Here is an 18,702-nt window from a genome sequence, read left to right on the forward strand (position 1 = left end):
TATTGTTTTTGGTAGTAGAGTTTGTGTGTCTCCCTTCTTTGAGTTGTGCTGGTGAAGGGTCGCTAGATGCCTGAGTTATTGTAGGCAGTGTGGGCAATGTTGGATTCCTTGGGTTGCGATTTTCCTTCTATTACTTTCTGTAGGGCTGGATTTGTGGCTACAATTTGGTTCTGTAACTATTCTTTTTGATGTTTTTGTTAATGCGTGTATATGGCCCGAGTGTGTGTATGTGATGTGTGTATGCGGCCCGAGTGTGTGTATGTGATATGTGTGTATGGCCTGAGCATGTGTATGTGCACCACATGCAGAGGTGCCCACAAAGACCAGAAGAGGGTGTCGAATACCCCAGAGCTGGAGTTTCGGGTGGTTGTGAACTTGTGTGGGTGGTTGTGAACTTGTGTGGGTGGTTGTGAACTTGTGTGGATGCTGAGAATGGAATCAGCTGTCTGTGCTTAGCACCAAGTTCTCACAAAGGTCTCTCAACCATGGTGCTCTCTCTGCTAGTTGGGTTCCCTGGGTTTCTGTTGCCTGCCACTGTCTGCTATGAGAGGGCAGGGACCCTGTCTATGTCCAGCACATTGGCTGCCAGCAATGGATCCTCACTGGATGAGTGGATTTGAGATGACGGTCTAAAGATCAAACACTAAACCATCTCCACCTTTCTCAGAACGCTACCCAGAGTCCTGAGTTGAAACCACAGGGCGAGGCTCGATTCTGCAGTTAAAAACAATTAATTTATCAGGAGGTGCCGGGGCACGTGGGTCAGGGTGTCATATGGACGTCAAAAGGCAGACAACCTGTGGGAATCATATGGATCAAACTCACCACCACAGTGCTGAGATGAGCTTTCTGGACATACTGAGCCACAGGCTCATTAGGGAAGCCTGACTGGCACAGATGTTCCTGCCTTCTCTAAGCAGAGGCAGAGATGCAGGTCAGTGAAACAATATCAGGACCCATTCTCAAGCTGTGGTCAGGAGCCCTCACCAATGAACCAGCACAAAACGAAGCTCCCTTACCTCCGTCCTGCTGGGACCAGTCTCCGGGACTCAGCTCACTCAGTGTGGTTTCAGATCGGTACCATGGGGACCCTTCATTGGAAGGGATGTCTGTGAAGCTGGCAAATTTATCCAGGGCGATCCACTCCTCTTCAGTGACACCCGAGAGCCGTGGGAGGGTGTAAAATATGGTCTGAAACAAGAATCGTCAAAGCTAAACATTTTCCCTAGGAAACAAAGGAAAAACCAACATGGGCTTTATTATCGCTGGCTCTTCTCCCACGCCACCCTCTACTGCAGGTTCTCTTTGTCACTCAGGGGTTCATTTACGTACCCCCAAGAGCAGGCAGGGCCTCTCCTCCAGCTCTTCTAACTACATGTGACTAATGTACTCTTATCAAGGGTGCACCATGCTTCAAAGGGCAGTGTCATTAACAAGAAACATATGCCGGAAGGCAGTTTCCTGGCCACCAGACACTTCCCATGCCAGTTCATTACAGACATCCAGAGCCCGAATCCTGGCTCGACAGTGTAACTCACTGTGTGACCTTCCTCAGCTTCAGCTCCCGCGTGTGTAAGAAGGTAGGATAACTGGTGCCTATGAGGCCACGAGGCCACCTTTCTGCTCTTCCCTCTTGAAGAACACTCAGTGATGGAAAGACACGAGAGAGAAAACCCAAGGAACAGGCAATTTAAAAGTGAAATGGCCCTTACGGCACACATCTCTGTAGGCAGTTTTAAGGCAAATATTGTTTGCTTCAGGCTAGCCATTTTGTGCAAATCTGAACTGACATCATGACGGAGAGTACTGTTTATTAGGTGGGCCCCTGAGCCCAGCTCAAACACAAAGCCTCAGTGACAGAGTCGGGTAGGGTGTCAGCTCTCTGCACCACAGCCCACACAGGGAGCCCTCACCCACTGCTGCACACAGACCACCCTGCCTGCTGCTGCTGCAGGTGAAAGAGGCGGGAGGGATGAGGGAAAGGAGGAAGGACTCAGTGCTTGCTGGCTGCCTGGGAAAAGTGGGCGGGGTTCTAGAGATGTCAGGAAAGCATGGACAGAGGGCTCTGGGAGCCAAGGGACACAGACAGTGTGCTATGATATGTGAAAAACCTAGTATGTTTTAACCCGACAAGAATGGCATGCATGTCGTATGTAGCACATCTCACAATATGTAGAATGTCTTCAAAGACAGCTTTAAGCAAACCATAAAAGAACTGGTTGCATAGTAGCTGATCTAGATTCCCCAGAGGAGAAGTCTCCCAGGCCAGACGTCTGCACAGCAAAGCTGAGTAGATAGCACAGGTTTGTTGCTGGAGTTGAAAAGGGTTTAAGATCATCTTATATGTTATGCAAATTTTAAGAGTTTACACAATGGAGTCATTTATATACTAACTGTAATAAGTATATTTACAGTTCTTAAAAGTACACAAGCACTGTGCTACTATGAGCAAAGTGGAGTACCGCTTGACAGACACATACTCTCATCACCCAGAATCAAAAAGGATTAACTGCCTTTAACAAGAGATCATCTGTTCTTGCATGGATCATGGCTTCAGGACAAGAAAATCTCACCTGCACAAAGGTCTCTCACTCACTTCCTCTTAGAACTCTGATCTCTGTTTAGAGTTAAATATTCCCTTCCAAGGTTTACAAGCCAGACACTGCCAGAGAAATAGAAAGTGAGAATGACTAGCCAGTTGTCACTGCTGAGGTCTGAACCGCGAGCACAGCACAGGACGGGAACAGGAGACAAGCCTGTCCCAATCCTCCAACAGCTGGGGCAGGGGAGGGCCAAGTCAGGGCTGTGGACAGCAGACAGCCTAATCACAGAATGCTACAGGTCAGGGGACAGGAGACAAGCCTGTCCCAATCCTCCAACAGCTGGGGCAGGGGAGGGCCAAGTCAGGGCTGGGGACAGCAGACAGCCTAATCACAGAACGCCACAGGTCACAGGACAGGAGACAAGCCTGTCCCAGTCCTCCAACAGCTGGGGCAGGAAAGGGTCAAGTCAGGACCGTGGACAGCAGACAGCCTACACTGGGAGCTCTCAGCTTACCTCCAGACAGTAGTCCTTCAGGGGGTGGAACGTGGAGAAGAAGAAATGGTCCTGGATGCGCTGCCAGTTCTTCCTGGCATTCCTGAGGGGAGGGACAGGAAGTGAGGCAGGACTCGGAAGTCAACAGTTCTGGTGAGGAAGGTCAGTAGATTATCTTTAAGAACCCCACCCCAAGTTCATACTCCGGCTCTTAAACATCAATGTGCATGTTCTGGCTCCATCTCTGAGGTTGTGGTTTGAGTGAGAAATGTCCCCCATGGCTCATGTATTTGAACACTTGGTACCCAGTGGGTGGTGCTGTTTGGGAAGGTTTAGGAGGTGTGGCCTTGCAGGAGGAAATATGTCATTGAGGGCTGACTTTGAGAGTTCACAACCTGGCCCTCCTGCCAGTCTGTTTGCTGATGTGATTCCCTGCCGCCATGCCTGATGCTTGCTGTCATGCCCTCCTCAGTGTGACTATCACTTCTCCCTCTGCACCTGTGAGCCAGGACAAATCCTTCCTTCTGTAAGTTGCTTTCAGCCATGGTGTTTCTCAGAGCAACAGAAAAGTCGCAAACATAGGGTGACTGGGGATTAAACCCTGGGGCCTCATGATGCTCTGTCCCAGCACTCAGTGTGCTTTTGGTTTGTTTGCTTTCAAGACATGGTTTCTCTATGTAGCCCTGGCTGTCCTGGAATTCACTACGCAGACCAGGCTGGCCTCAAACTCACAGAAACCGACCTGCCTCTTCCTCATGAATGCTGGGATTAAAGGTGTGTGCCACCACTCAGTGAGCTTTTTAAATGGCAACTTTAGAAAGGTTCTCATTTTTGCTTTGGTGTCTTGAGACAGTCTCAGGCTAGTGCGGGTAGCCTTGAACTACAAATAAAACAACAAAGGTTTGCCCTGCTGTTTTGCAGAACCGGGGTTTGAGCCCAGGCTTCCTGCCCTCCAGAATATACTTGTTACTCAGCTAGCCCACGGGATTTTGTATTTTGAAACAGAACTCAAAGATAAACAGAGACTAAGTAATGCTTTTAGAATCATGCAAAACCAACTAAAGGAAGAAAACCCAGGTCTCTTAGTATCAGACAGACACTGGCCAGTAGAACATGAAGAATGTAGAGAGAACAGGCTGGCTTCATACCAAAGTCACCCATCACCTGCCAGCATGAGGAACCTGTGGGCTTAGGATCCCTGTCTCTGGCTGGCAGTGGACCTTTTTCTCTAGAGGGCAAATCTTACATAAGCTGTGGTTTTCACCCTGAAGGCACACGACACAGCTAAATAGTATCTATCCATTCTCAAAAACCAAGAGCACCAACTATGAGCAAGGGTGAATTCTTAACTCAGCCACAAGGCTGGAAAGGAGAAAGTTATGTGACAGGACAAGCAGCTTAGAACTGTGCAGAACCTTTTCAGGCCACGAGACTTCCTGTACTTTACTCTTTAAGGGATTCTCTGCGGAAGTTCCTGGCACTTCACCATCCTCACTGCCTGTGGTTTTGGAAAATGAGTGACATGAAGTACTTTAGACATCCCAAGTCTAAACAGAGAATAATGGACTCCAAAAACCAACTGCATCAAGGGAACAAGTGTCTGCCACTTGCCTGTCAAATGTGTTGCAGTATAGGCTCCATCCCTGTCCAGCCACCGGTGCAATCTCCCAACTCTATCACTCGCTACACTGAGCCTGCTTCTCCTGCACGCTGGCCTCACACCTGTCTGTTTCCCTCCCACTACACCAGCCGCCTTGGACCTGCTTCTCAAACAAAGGCAAAGCCCGTAAGTATCGGTCACGTTCATCCTGACTCTCTCAGTTCTGAGTGTCTGGACACTTGTCCCAGGTCTCTCAGACGACCTTCCTCCAGGGTCCCACCTGCCTCCAGTCTCCACTTCCCACGGCTGCTTCAGGGACCCAAAAGCCTCTTCCCTTCACTCACCACTTCCTGCTCTTCCTCTGGGAGACACAGATCACATTCCCTGAGCCGCAGACAGAGGTCTGTATTTGCCATGGTGCCCTCGATATTCCCATCACCCACTAAAAAGCCTGTGCACTGCTGACTGCTTGGCAGTTCTCTATCCTGTCCTCGGTTCAACTGAGCCACAGAAGACAGGACCTTCGTCCACATGCTGTGTGTCTGCCTCAGAGGACTCAGGGAAGGACAAGCCTTCAAGGACAGAATGGAAAGCTCAGGATGCCGGTGCTCACTGGCTATGTCCCTGTTTGGAACCAGGAGTTCAAAAGATAAGTGATAGCATACAAGGATGTTTTCTTGCTTAATAATAATAATAACAATGATAATAATAACAACCTATATGGGATCTGAGCCAACCGCTTCTAGGGACCAGGGATTTTAGGATCAACAGGCAGAGAGAACACAGCTCAGTGCCAAACAGCCATGATCTCACAAAAGAAAGCAGTGTTTGGCTGGAAGTAGGTGACAGAGGGATGAAAGGCAGCTCTGGGGTCATAGCTTCCTGCTGTGCTGGGAACAGAACTGAGAGTTCACAAGGCTCAAATAAAGGATGGAGAGAAAGAATAAAACCCCGATCTGGACTCATCATCAATCTGTAGCTTAGCACTGTCTGTCGCACGGGGCTGACCAAGTCCTCTGTGCCCAGCAGTGAGACACTGACATATAAGAGGGCCACAAGGCCGCTCCCCACTCCTCCAGGCTCTGCGGGGAAGAACAGAGCCGTGAGGCATCCTCACCCTGCTCCGTGCATGCTTTCCGCCTGGCTGAGGCTGCACTCAATGACTGTGGTCCAGGCGTCACACTCTTGGAACTGCAGGGCTTTACACAGGTGCCAGGCCTTCTTGAGGGCCACCAGAGCGTAGAGTCGGACGCTGAAGTTGTGGCTCAGACACCACTGCAGGGCAACGGTGAGGGCCTGCTTCAGAACCAGCTTCTGGAAAGACAGACACTGCTTGTGGGGTGGACATGGCAACATGAGCCAGACTGTAAGGCATGGAGGACCAGCAGAGGGGACACGGAGGATAGACGACAGAGTGGACACGGAGGACCAGCAGGACAGCTGTGACCAGCTCTGGCAAGCCTTTCACTGTCCTCACCACAGGGCTGCCTCTTCCTCCTGGGCAAATGAGCCCAGCAGCACTCACAACTGTCTCATGGAAAACGGTCTCTGGGGTCTTCATTTCTTTGAGGGCTGTTGTATGCCCCTCTCCTACAGCCTAAGTTGACAGGGACCTTACGCTAGACTAACACAGCCACTGTGTTCTAGACGTGACTGCACCTGATTACATGCCCCAGGCTGAAGTAGCCTATAGGAGCCCCACTTTTGGAGAACAAGGGTATCCACTTTCCTCCTTTGAGTGTTAATCCCTTGAACTCCCTAAAAACAAACTTGAGCCACATAGAAGCAAAATTGAGAGGTGGGAAGAAGAAAGCCAGGTGTGGGATACCTGAGGGGACAGCATGATGACCCGAGTTCAGGGTAAAACAGAACAAGTCAGGAGAAGACTGTGGGGTCTCCTCCTCAGTCCTCAAGCCTTCTGATGCTCTACCACAGCCTCCTACACAAGGTCACCTGCAGAACAGGCTGCACTGGCTGGTACCCACATCTACAAGCAATGCCAGGGCTCATACAGGGAAGCCATGGGGCAAGGGAAACTCTAAAGTGAGGAAAGAGAGGACTGGGTATGTGGGCTCCATGTGACCATGCCTAGGTCATGTGACCACTCCTAGGTCCATTTGTATACTCTGTAAACAGGCTCCCTGAGACCACTCCTAGGTCTGTCTGCAAATGGCCTCCATGTGACCATTCCCAGGTCCATCTGTATACTCTGTAAACAGGCTCCCTGAGACCACTCCTTAGTCATGTGACTACTCCTAGGTCTGTCTGCATCAGCATTTGTGAAGAAATCTCCACAGAGGAGGGGCTTAAGAGCTACTATCCTAGCTGAGGAGTTGTTGACAGTGATGACTTCTACCAGAGGAAGAGTCAACTTTCCTTAAGGGTGTGGTCCCTGATTCACCGCCTACACTCTGGGGGATGGCATCACACACCCAGGAAAACATGGGCAGCACAAACTGGACTTGATGAATTATATTTTAAAAAAAGCTGGGCGGTGGTGGCACACGCCTTTAATCCCAGCACTCGGGAGGCAGAGGCAGGCAGATCTCTGTGAGTTCGAGGCCAGCCTGGTCTACAAGAGCTAGTTCCAGGACAGGCTCCAAAGCTACAGAGAAACCCTATCTCAAAAAAACGATGGATGGATGGATGGATGGATGGATGGATGGATGGATGATAGATAGATAGATAGATAGATAGATAGATAGATAGATAGATAGATAGATAGAGACAGACAGACAGACAGACAGACAGACAGACAGACAGACAAAGAGACAGACAGGACATTAAGCTGGGAAGGGTGGAACGATGGGGGTAGACCTGGGAGCAGTGGAGGATTCCCATGATCAAAATAGATTTATGAAATTCTCAAAGACCTGATAAAAATATACGAACAACAACAAAACCTGAGTGGCCAAGAATTTAAATCCTACTGACATAAATGTATTCCTTTTTAGAACACCGAGCTCATAAATTCTTCTTGCAAATAATTCAGACTCACCTTTTCCGGAATATTCTGAATGATGATGTCCAAATGTGATAAAACAGATAAAAATGTACAAATGCTTGTTTTAAGTTTTTCTTCACCCTGACAGAAGATGAGGTAGAGAAATTGTCATTAACTTAACTGTTAATGGGCTTAACTGTGAGTAAAGGCTGCTGGACTCCGGCACGTAGATGTGGGAGGGAGGCAGACTCTGTCCTTTTCTTGAAGTAGCTTGGGCTTGCCACGTATAGGGTACAGGGCTGGAAACCAAAGAGGAAGGACACCTCCTGTAGCCCAGTGCAATGCAGGCAGAAATGTGGGTACGATCAAATAGCACCAGATGGCACCAAATGCACCAAGCCTTAAAGGACAGGAAATCCTGCCTGGGGCAGGAATGGGTTCTGGGGTCAGTACAGAGGGAACTGGAAAAGGAGCAAGATAAATAAAGACCTCGGGCAGAGGAGGTGAGGGTCTCATTGGCCCTTGGGACAGTACCCTGCTATTCCATCCAAGGCTGCAGACACATCTCCACATGCCAACCTTTTCCTAGTCAGAAGAGTATGAAGAAAACCTTTACTTACGTAAGAAAAACAGTCCCAGAACTTTGGAAGAAACTGAGGGAATTTATGAAGAATCAATATAATAATCCACTCAATAAAATATTTTATAGATGCTTGATTGTTGGTGAAGCCAGCATGGAAAATCTTGTCAATAATTCCATTCAAGAAGTTCTGAGGGAGAAAACATAAACTGTTAATACACTGTTCCTACTCAGTTTTAGAAGACTCTCCAGCTGAGGTTGGAAAGATGGCTCAGTGGTTAGGAGCACTGGCTTCTCCTGCTAAAGACCTGCTGGGTTCACTTCCCAGAACTCAGGGCAGTTCACAACTACCTCACTCCAGTTCTGGGGGATCCAACACCCTCTTCTGGCCCCTGTGGGCACTGCTTGTACACACACACACACAGTACACATGCATGCAGACAAACACACATGCACAGACTGTCTTCGTGCTGGAGCAGTTCTGAGCTCTGCACTGTTTACTCAGGCATCTATTGTGTGACAAAGGTTTTGATCTGCTAGGCTTTTACAGGAAAAGGGAAAGATACAGAAGTCTAACAATTTCCCTAGTTACATACTGTATTTCTGTGGGTGGTGCATATGTGTGTAAATATTTGTGTGTGTAGATGTGGGCACACACACGTGTGGAGGGAGGCCAGAGGGCTTCAATGCTAGGTGTTTTTCTCACTCACTCTCCACCTTGGTTTTTTGAGACAGGGTCTCTCACTGACCCCGGGCTTCTCCACTTTGGATGGACTGGCTGACCAGCAAGCCTTAGGAGCTCCTCCATCTCCACCTCCTAAGCAATAGGGGGTGCCAACAAACCTCAGTTTTTATGTGACCTCAAGTCCCACTGAGCCACCTGTCCCGTGTCCATTCCATCATACTCAACACATACTCAGTTATGTGTGTAAGTGGCAGCATTCACATGCAGCCTTATTTCACACGTGGACCCCGTAGCACAGAAACAACACCCGGAAGGGGAGCAAAGCCGCTTTTCCTACGGCGTGTCCAGCCACCTACCTCTGGCCTCTCAGCTCCACGACCATCCCCTCCCCAGCCCCAGCTGTTCTCTGGCCCAGACTTTGAGCTCCAAATTCATCCCTCCCTCCATCCTCTCCACAAACATACTTCTGCCTGAGTGATGGATGATACACGTGTGAGCATCAAGTGGGAAACGATTTATGTAAGTCTATTTAAAAAATAGTGCCTGCTATGTTTTTTAAGAGGAAAATCATTCTTAAATATGACTTTTGGTAGGAAAATGGCAAAGATGCTCATTTTTTAGAAACTACTTTTGGTTATTGTGTTTGTATATTTATGTTTGTATTTGTATATATTTGTATTTGTATATTGTATATTTATGAGTGTGTGTGTAATATACACACAAAGAGAGGTCAGGAAAACTTTTGGGAGTCAGTTCTCTCCTTCCACCATGTGGGTCCTAAGGATTGAACACAGATTGTCAGTCATCATGCTTGGCAGCAGGCAGCCTCTATCTGTCTGTCTGTCTGTCTGCCTCTGCCTCACTCTCTCAGACACAGATTTGTTGTTGTTGTTTAAACTCTATGTAACTATTCTGGCTGTCCTGGAATTTGCTTTGTAGACAGGGTGGCCTTGAATTCATAGAGATCCGCCTGCCTCTGAGTGCTGGGGTTAAAGGTGTGCGCCACCACACTCGGACGGATTTTTTTTTTTTAAATAAAAACAATATTACAGAGCATGAGAACTATCCCACCTGATCAAATCTGGGGAACAGGACAAGCAGCGTCTGCCACACCCGGTTCTTCACCCGGTGCTGGAGGGAGTTCTCATGGTAGCGAGCTCTGGATCTGGATGCGGACTCATCCTGGAGAGACAGGGTGGACATCAGGAGTGAGACACCGTGACAAACAGTCAATGACACCTCTGGACACAAAATGGCAGCACCCAGCCCTTCTGCACCAGAGCTTTTCTTCCTGGCTTTCAACCAAGCCAGCCAGGCAGTCCACCTTCCTCCCTTACACTGCTTTTATCAGGTCTTTTTTCCAAGACAACAAGAAAGGTAACTAACACAGCAGCGTTTGAGGGATCCTCAGATCCTCTGGGTGTGCCCTTCCTGGTGTTTGCTGGTTTGCTTCATCCCACGCACACTGTGTGGATGCAGCACAGCAAACACAGTACAACACAGACTGGCAACCGAAGTCACACAGATGAAGACTAAAGGGCCAAGGGAAGCAAACCAGAGAACCTGAGGGAGACAGGTACTAACTAAGCCCTACTCAAGAGTCGGGCTTTCTGTGGTAAAAGGAGTTTAGAACGACTTACTGTCTGTTTCTATATCCCTGTCTCTCTGTCTCCACATCCCCACCCGTCTGCCTCCACATCCCCGTCAGTCTGTCTCCACATCCCCATCCGTCTGTCTCCACCTCCCCGTCCTTCTGTCTCCACCTCCCCGTATGTCTGTCTCCACATCCCTGTTCGTCTGTCTCCACTCCCTGTCCATCTGTCTCCACATCCCCGTCCGTCTGTCTCTACACACTCGGGTCAAGCGCCAGGCAGCAGTCTGGAGAGCAGAGTTGGCGCAAAGCAGGAAGAAGGCTCCTCCGCACCTTATCCAGGAGTCTGATGGCAAGATCTTCTATAAACAATTTGTGGGACATGTCGGAGCCATCTAGCAGACACAAAAACTTGACAGCACAGATTCGCACATAATAATCTTCTCTCTTAGTGCTTAAAACATAAAATGATAAACTATGTTAATATGTTTTAGAAATAGAAAAATGCATCCACTGTTTGTACCAAATGTCATCACAAGTACCAAGTCCTCTCCTGAAATGTGCTTGAGGTCTATACTTAATGAGCAGCCTTTGCACTGGGAGGCAACAGATCACAACAAGCAAATATCTTACAGGAGAAGAGCACAGAATGGGCACAAATCCACCAAGGATATACACACACACACACACCAAACAAACAATAAACATGTCCCTATCGATAATGATGTCATAACAGACCCAGACCCTAGCAAGACAAAGAGGAACAAGAACATGACTCTCAACTCCATAGCCTGTCTCTGCCTCCTGCTATACAGGAAGCGCTCTGAAAGCCTGCCCATCTGCTGCAAAGTGAAACCCTCAGTATTTCCAGTCCTGGTTAACTCTTACAATGTTAATAAGTATCACTCTACTGTAACAAAAAGCACTTAGCAACACCCACTGGAAAGTATCACTCTGACTGCTCTGTTAAACCAGCCCAGCAAACAGATAAAATAAACAGAACACAATGAACTAGGCTGGAGAGATGACTTGGCATTTTAAGAGGATGTACAAACTATCCACAAGACCTGAGATCAGTTCCCAGCACCCACATCAGCTCACAGCTGCCTAGAACTCCAGCTCCAGGAGGCGCAACGCCCTCTTCTGGCCTCTTTAGGAATCTGCACTCACATGCACATATCCATCCACAAATACACACAGATCTGCATAAATAAAAGTCTTTGAAAACAACTGTAGCAGTGCTCACACTTCCTGAAGATACAGATAGCTCTGATGTGAACACCTGTTATAAATATGACGATTACTTGTCGACCTTGCCTCTAAAGTCACAATAAAAGGTCAATCAGATGAGAGCCATCTACCTAGAGTACACCCTCAGCCTACTCCATACACATTAGCTATGTAGACCAATTACCTAGGAATTTTTGTGTGTTAATTATTCTTCAATGAAAGGGCTTTCAAAACCCAGGGCCTTTCATTCACTCTGTTTTTGTGCATAACACATTTACTTGTTAAAATAGTAAATATGAATTTGATGATAAATTTTACAACCAAATAAAGGGTTACAGAATAAAGTGTGCATGACTGCCTCCATCCCGCCACCCAGACCCCTTTCCGCAAAGAGGAGGGGGATCTATGTTATCTGATGGCACATCTTTTGGGGTTTCTCAGTGAAACAGTTCTGGCTGTCCTGAACTCGCTCTGTAGACCAGGCTGGCCTCAAACTCACAGAGATCAGCCTGCCTTTGCCTCCCAAGTGCTGGGATTAAAAGCATGTGCTACCACTGCCCGGCCTGATGGATGTCTTTACTTGAACTAGACTATGCACTCAATTTTTGAAAGTTTATTAACTCAGTAAATGGTGAAGATAAAAATAAAATACACAAGCAAAGAATAATATTATTTTTAACACATTTTGAAGGCTTGTGTTATGGTTTGATTAGGAAACTGTGCCTCAGGTTCATGTGCTAATGGGCCTGTTCCTGAGGGGTGGCCCCATTATGGAGTTTGTGGAACCCTGGGGAGGTGAGGACTGGTTGGAGGAGGCGGGTCACTGGGTCCTTAAGGTTTACAGCCCTGTCTCACTTTCCATTCTCTCTGCTTCTAGGCTCTTAAAGCCACCGCTATAAGCCAATCCTAAACTATATATACGATTGTATGTCCTGGACTATATCCCCAAACCTCTCAAATTGCTGTCAGACATTTAACCACAGAAATAACAGTAATTAATAGTAACAATAACAAATTAATACAGCTTGTTCATTAAAATAGAGATAACGATAAAACTTATTAATCTATGAATAATGGAGCTAGAGAGACGGTTCAGCAGTTAAGAGCACGAGCTTCTCTTTCAGAGGACACAGGGTCAATGCCCAGGACCCACATGGCGGGTCACAACCTTCTGTAACTCCACTTCCAGGGGATCCTTCTCAGCTCTCAGGGCCCCAGGCATGCATGTGGTGCACAGACATTCGTGCAGGCAAAACTTACCCATACATATAAAATAAAAACAAATATCCCTTTCTGTTATGAATAAAGACTGCCTTGGTCAAGTGGGAGGTCTCACTAGCATCGAGACACAGGAAATGGGCTGCACTTACTCCTCTATGATGATGTTTGCAGCACAGTCGGGTCCAAGGTTTTCTATGAAGGTTTGGACATCCTGAATAAGTCTTAAAAACGTGGGAAGAAAAAACAAATAAGTAAGAGATTCAGGAGAGGAAAATATTAAAGCCCCAAAGTTAATGCTACAACCTTCTGGCTGAAAGCTCAGCACACACGTTAACTCCACCCACATGTGAGAAGCTGACACAGTAGCATGTTTACCTCTGATCGCGCCTAAACACTGTTCCAAACACACAAGCCTCCAGGACAAGTTCACTGTAATCCTTAGCACTGGAGAGTGAGCCCTGGGACACCCCAGAAGAAGCAGCTACCCAAGACTGGCAGCAGTGACGGATCAGAATGTTGAAGGCCCCTGTTTTCATGGAGGACATTTCGATAATCTCACACATAATCTGAAATGAAGCACAGCACTCGGGTTACCCTCTGGCCAGGCCAGCTAAAAAGAAAACCAGCAGCATAACAGTGATCACAATTAGCACTGTAATCCTTCTGATGATGGTTCCTAAAGAAATAGCCTTCTGGCCTGGGACGGTTAATCTTTAAAGTCAGCGTGGCAGATGTAGATGAGGAGACACGTGTCTGTGAGTGCCTGCAGGACGTTTCTCCCAGAGACACTTCAGTGAAGACAAAGATCCACTCTGAATGCAGTGGCGCTCAGCAGGCAGCGAGCAGAGCGCTGACATTTATCTCTCTGTTTGCTGACTGTGGATGCCACGTGACCAGCTGCCTCGTGTCTCTGCTGCCATGCCTTCCCCACCGTGTTGGAGTGTGTCAGGCATTCAGTCATAGCAATGAGAGAAGTAACACACAGCTGGGTCCCAAACTGTGCACTAACTAGAGAATACATACAGATTGTGATGTCAACGTACAAAGGGGTTCCAACATCGAAAACAAAACTCTCAGGACCTGCTGGAGAGTATTTCCTTTTTATGGCAGTATATTTACTTTACTGACATGGTAAATGGGAGTTGTGTGATAAATTTAGTGTTTCAAGAGTGTGTGTTAAGTCCAGTCTTCCTGGCCAGGCCATCCACCCAGCGCTCTCCAGGAGAGACGTGTGCCGAGGACACAGAAGGAGAGAGCAGCCCCTCCCTGCAGAAACAGGACCTCAGTGCTCCAGGGGGCCCAGAGCATAGTCTACACCTTCCCACAGTGACAGAAGGGCAGAAACCTGAATCAACCTAAGTCTCCAGCAAGACAGAATCCCATTGGGTTATCCTCCCTGTTGAAGGAGTACAGCCACCCCTCACAACCCTAGGGAACTGCTCCTGAATGCCCCTGGACGGCCAAATCAACAAAGGCTTCAAGCCCTGCTTGTGTAAAGCGGTGTGCAGTCTGAATGGAGCCTCCATGTGGGAACATTATAGCTACTTTAGATCAGCTGTGCAACCTGGGCCCATGGCTGCAGCTGGTCTAGGAGGGTCGCACATATCCCAACACGTCTGCAGACTGATGTCATGCTGTAGTACCCGAAGGCTGACACCCTGCTCCTAGAGATCGCTGGGTGACTGGTAATATCTAATACAGTATAAAGAGGGGTCATATTTTTATAAACAACAAAAAGGCAGTACTGATGCAATTTTTAAAATATCCCTTTTTAAAATGCTCTTTAAATTTTTTCACGTTCATTTCTATTGGGAAGGGCACACAAACATCGCAGGATGGATGTGGAAGACAGAGGAAAACATTTGGAAGCTGCTCCCAACTTTTACCAGGTGGGTGGAACCCAATTCTGGTTTCCAGATGGCAGCAAGCGTCTTTACCCACTGAGCCATCTCTCTGGCCCTCAAATGTTCCTACTTATTGTCTGATCTGTGAATGGGGAAGCCTCGGGTGCAGGGGTTGTCCACACCTCTAGAAAACAAAGAACTTTCAATCCCCGTATTTCTCTACAGGAGGCTTAAAGTACAATGTGAGCGCAAGGGCAAGCGCCAGCCCCACCATGCCCCGCCATGCCCCGCCAGCCCCGCCATGCCCCGCCATGCCCCGCCAGCCCCGCCATGGCCCGTCATGTCCCGCCATGCCCCGCCATGCCCCGCCATGCCCCTCCAGTCCCTGCTGGTGTCAGAGCACACCAGCTCGGCCCTGCACCATGCTCCTGCCACCCTCCAGGAGGAACAAGGCTTCCAGGAGTTCGGCCTCCTGAGTTCCCCATCCTTAACTTGCCAAATGACTCAAGTTTGATTTTGGTGGTGGTGATTTGTTTGTCTTGAGACTGTGCCTCACTATGTAACTCTGTCTGGCCTGAAACTCAGTATGTAGACCAGACTGGTCACAAACTTAGAGATCCACCGGCCTCCGCCTCCTGAGTGTTGAGATTAAAACGTTTGCTGCCACACTCAGCTGTGACTCAAGGGCTTAAACCCTGTTTGAACAGGGTGGGAAGAGCTGTGTCTGAGTGTGAAGTGCGCCACAGGCTCATGGGTAACAGCCCCTTTGTCCACCTGGTGGTGATGTTCTGAAAGGTGGCTCTTTGGAGGAGGACAGCTAGACTGGCCCTGCTTTGGCTGTTCTCTGCTTCCCAGTGCACTAATCTGTCAGGAGTGGCTGCTTCCCTCTTCTTCCACTACAGAGGGCACAGCCACATTCCTTCCCTGTCACAACAGACCATAGCCCCTGAAACTGTGAGCAGGAGCCAACTGCTCCTCAAGTCCTGTCTATGGACTCTCCGGTCACAGCAGGGCAGGTGGGAGCATCCTGAGCCTCCCGCCACTGCCCTGTTTCTTCATCTCACATCTCACGCAGGAAGGCATTCTGAGAACAAAGCCCCAGTCCTAGTGCATAGTTACAAACACACCTCTCCTTTCACTGTCTACAGACTGTCCAACACGCAGAGAGAAAAGAGTTACCTCCTTGATCCTGAAGTATGCCTGGCCCTTGAGTTCTGCAGCAACGGTAAGAATTTCATTATCGAAAACAAAGTGGACGAAAGCTTTTAAGTTAGGCCAGAACGTCAGCTGGGTGTTGCTCAGGGAAGATATCGTTTTCCAGGCCAGGTCAAAAGATTCTATACAGAGCGACTCATCAGAAGTCAGGAGCTGGCAGAAGGGGTGAAAATACTCAGTGGTGAAAAAAACCCAGAAGGGCTGCTGTTTCTCCATCACCCAGCCCTCCTTCCCCTCCGTCTCACCTTGGGAACCAGCATCTCCATGCAGTGGAACACAGGTAAGATGTGGCCGGCAGGGAGCACGGTGAGGACATCCAGGGCCGACCGCAGGGTCTGCACAGGCATCTGGACAGCAGGGAAACAGCACTCCAGCGTGTCACTTTCCGTGGCTGGGATAAGGAGGCGGTGTTTCCTCAGCAGCCAGCAGAGGCAGACCCACTGATCATGCAGATACTGGGCCACTGTTTTCCCCCATCCTTGAGAAGATGGCGATTCTTCAAAAGCACTGAGATTTTGAAAAGAAAAGACACTAAGTCACTGACTTTCCCAGATTCGTCTTTACTTCCTGGGAACGTGGCGCTGTGCCTTACAGAGGCAAAGCAGATGGGTGGTTTGAGCATGGTCTAGCTCCTGCAAATCCTTCCACAGAGCTGGGAGGGAAGGAACTGGGAAGTGGGGGCTCTGCCAACTTTTCCATGGGGAGGTAAAAGAGCATGAAATCCTCTCCATGATCCAGGTAATTTACAGGCTTTTCAGTCTCCAAATTCACATGTTTCCTTATGTGCCACCCAGGCTCCAACACTGTCAGAGCAACCGGAAACAGACCGCGGCAAAGGATATGTGCAGCACGTGTGTCCAACAGACACTGGAGCCACCCCACAGACTTGACTTTTCTGTCAGGCATTTCCACAGCCTTGAGAGACTGGCTGAAAACTAAGTCAGCAGGTGTCTGACACGGGAGATGAAGAACCTAATGGTGCACTCTTGACCAAAATGGAGCCTCATCTCCCCAACTCCGCTACACCGTGAACACCACACCACCGGGGATCCCTAATGACTACGACTGCACAAAAACCAGATTGCTAAACCTTAACAGAAATGTTCCTCATTCACCTGCCGTTCTCCAAGGGATGCACACAGCTGTTCTGCTCCTCTGAGCGGGGCTTCTTCAGCATCTGATTGAGTGGAAGAGCTGACAGGAACCTGTCCATGGGCTCGGCATCGGTAGACTCCAGCTGCAGCACTGGGTGCCGGTCCACAGCCTCACACAGAGCTGCCAGGGTAGCCATGCTGACCGCTCTCTGCACCTGACGACCTAGGGTTGGCTCCTGCAGGGGACAGGACAACCCTGATGTAAGGGAACCGAATCTCAGTCTGAGGCAACCGGGGCTGCAAGGCTGCGGCACCTCATTCCCTGCCTCCCCTCCGAACATCAGTGGGATAAAAGAAGTTCAAGCATACGCCTCCGCCAGTTTAGAAAGGCAGTCAGCACTCAGCATGTAAGAAGCAAATTCAAGCTCTACAGTAAGGGCTGCCTAGACCTCCTTATACGACAGATCAGCTGCCTCTGAGTAACATGGCCCTGGCCTCGTCAGGGTTCGAACCCAGGAGACAGCCACTGAAGCTGGGCTTTTAGCCACTCTGCCTTTCTGGGATGTTTAAGAAATGCCTACGGGTGCTAAAATTCAGCACCGACGTATCTGCGTAAATCACAACACAAACTATGAATAATAATCAAAAATAATAAAATAATAAAAAATAAAGGAAATAAACAGCACAGTGTAGGCTCGAGGGGCATCGGGAAGGAAGGAGCGAGACCCTGATCCCGCAGAGGCTGCCACTCCCTCTCCTGCAAGGGTCAAGCCAGATGGAAGTCAGGTAGAAGGCACTATGGTCAAAGTATAAAACCGCCCAGGCTCACATGAACACGTGGTCCTCAGCTGCTGGTACTGTTTGGGGGTTCTGGAATCCTAGTTAGTATGGGTGGGTCACTAGGGGGTTGGCCTTGAAGACCGTTCTGGTGCGAGCTCTTTACTTCCTGGTTTGCTGTGACATTAAGTCAGGAGCCTCTACACCTTAACACCCTAACACTTGTCTCTTAAATGCTAAGTAGGAAAGAACCCTTCCCTTCAGTCACCTGTCAGGTGAGTAAAGAGCACAGACTTGTGGGTACCCGGGGCAGCTGCAGCCCAGGGCACACGGGACCAGGGAGGAAGCCAAGCACAGCGGCTGAGATCTAAGACTGATGATCCTGTCCCAGGCCAGCGTGAGCAGACGACCTGGGTCACCTCCTGTATCTGAGGTGACTTAAGACTGAAGAGCTGCTGGGTTGAAGGCTGAAGAACCCAGCAGCTCAGGAGGCTGAGGTAGGAGGAGCGTGAGTTCAAGGTCTGTCTGAGCTACAAAGAAAATTCAAGGTTAGCCTGAGTAACTTAGTAAGATTCTGTCCTCAAGTTTAAACAAGGTGGGGCAGGGGAGGATGATACACACCCAGTACAAAGGTTGTGACCCCACAAGTGTAGTACAGCTGAAGGTGGGAATCATGAAAAATCTGGCCATCATCAGAGAGGTCTGAATGCACAATGACTCAAAATTAATTGAGAATCAAACATGTGATGAGTCTAAGGTGTTGATGGCCGTGCCTGTCCATACCGACTGTGGACCTCACGGTGTTGATGGCTGTGCCTGTCCATACCGACTGTGGACCTCACGGTGTTGATGGCTGTGCCTGTCCACACCGACTCTGGGACCTCA

At 48.8% G+C, this 18,702-nt stretch overlaps 1 protein-coding gene across 2 annotated transcripts in view; it reads right to left on the reverse strand.

Moving 5' to 3' along the window:
* Tarbp1 (TAR (HIV-1) RNA binding protein 1) overlaps window positions 1-18,702 on the reverse strand; it is a 52,079-nt gene that overhangs the window by 7,795 nt on the left and 25,582 nt on the right. For both annotated transcript variants that reach the window (XM_005345899.2, XM_026778872.1), the window contains exons 15-26: window positions 17,062-17,276; window positions 16,192-16,453; window positions 15,911-16,099; window positions 13,263-13,453; window positions 13,037-13,108; window positions 10,770-10,890; window positions 9,917-10,027; window positions 8,201-8,350; window positions 7,635-7,721; window positions 5,754-5,950; window positions 3,058-3,139; window positions 1,020-1,191 (exon numbers count right to left, since the gene is read on the reverse strand). In XM_005345899.2, coding sequence (XP_005345956.1) covers window positions 1,020-1,191; window positions 3,058-3,139; window positions 5,754-5,950; window positions 7,635-7,721; window positions 8,201-8,350; window positions 9,917-10,027; window positions 10,770-10,890; window positions 13,037-13,108; window positions 13,263-13,453; window positions 15,911-16,099; window positions 16,192-16,453; window positions 17,062-17,276 — 1,849 coding nt within the window. The remainder of the gene's footprint in view (window positions 1-1,019; window positions 1,192-3,057; window positions 3,140-5,753; window positions 5,951-7,634; window positions 7,722-8,200; window positions 8,351-9,916; window positions 10,028-10,769; window positions 10,891-13,036; window positions 13,109-13,262; window positions 13,454-15,910; window positions 16,100-16,191; window positions 16,454-17,061; window positions 17,277-18,702) is intronic.

The sequence above is a fragment of the Microtus ochrogaster genome, chromosome 4 (genome assembly GCF_000317375.1).
Source record: "Microtus ochrogaster isolate Prairie Vole_2 chromosome 4, MicOch1.0, whole genome shotgun sequence".
Taxonomy (NCBI): Eukaryota; Metazoa; Chordata; class Mammalia; order Rodentia; family Cricetidae; genus Microtus; species Microtus ochrogaster.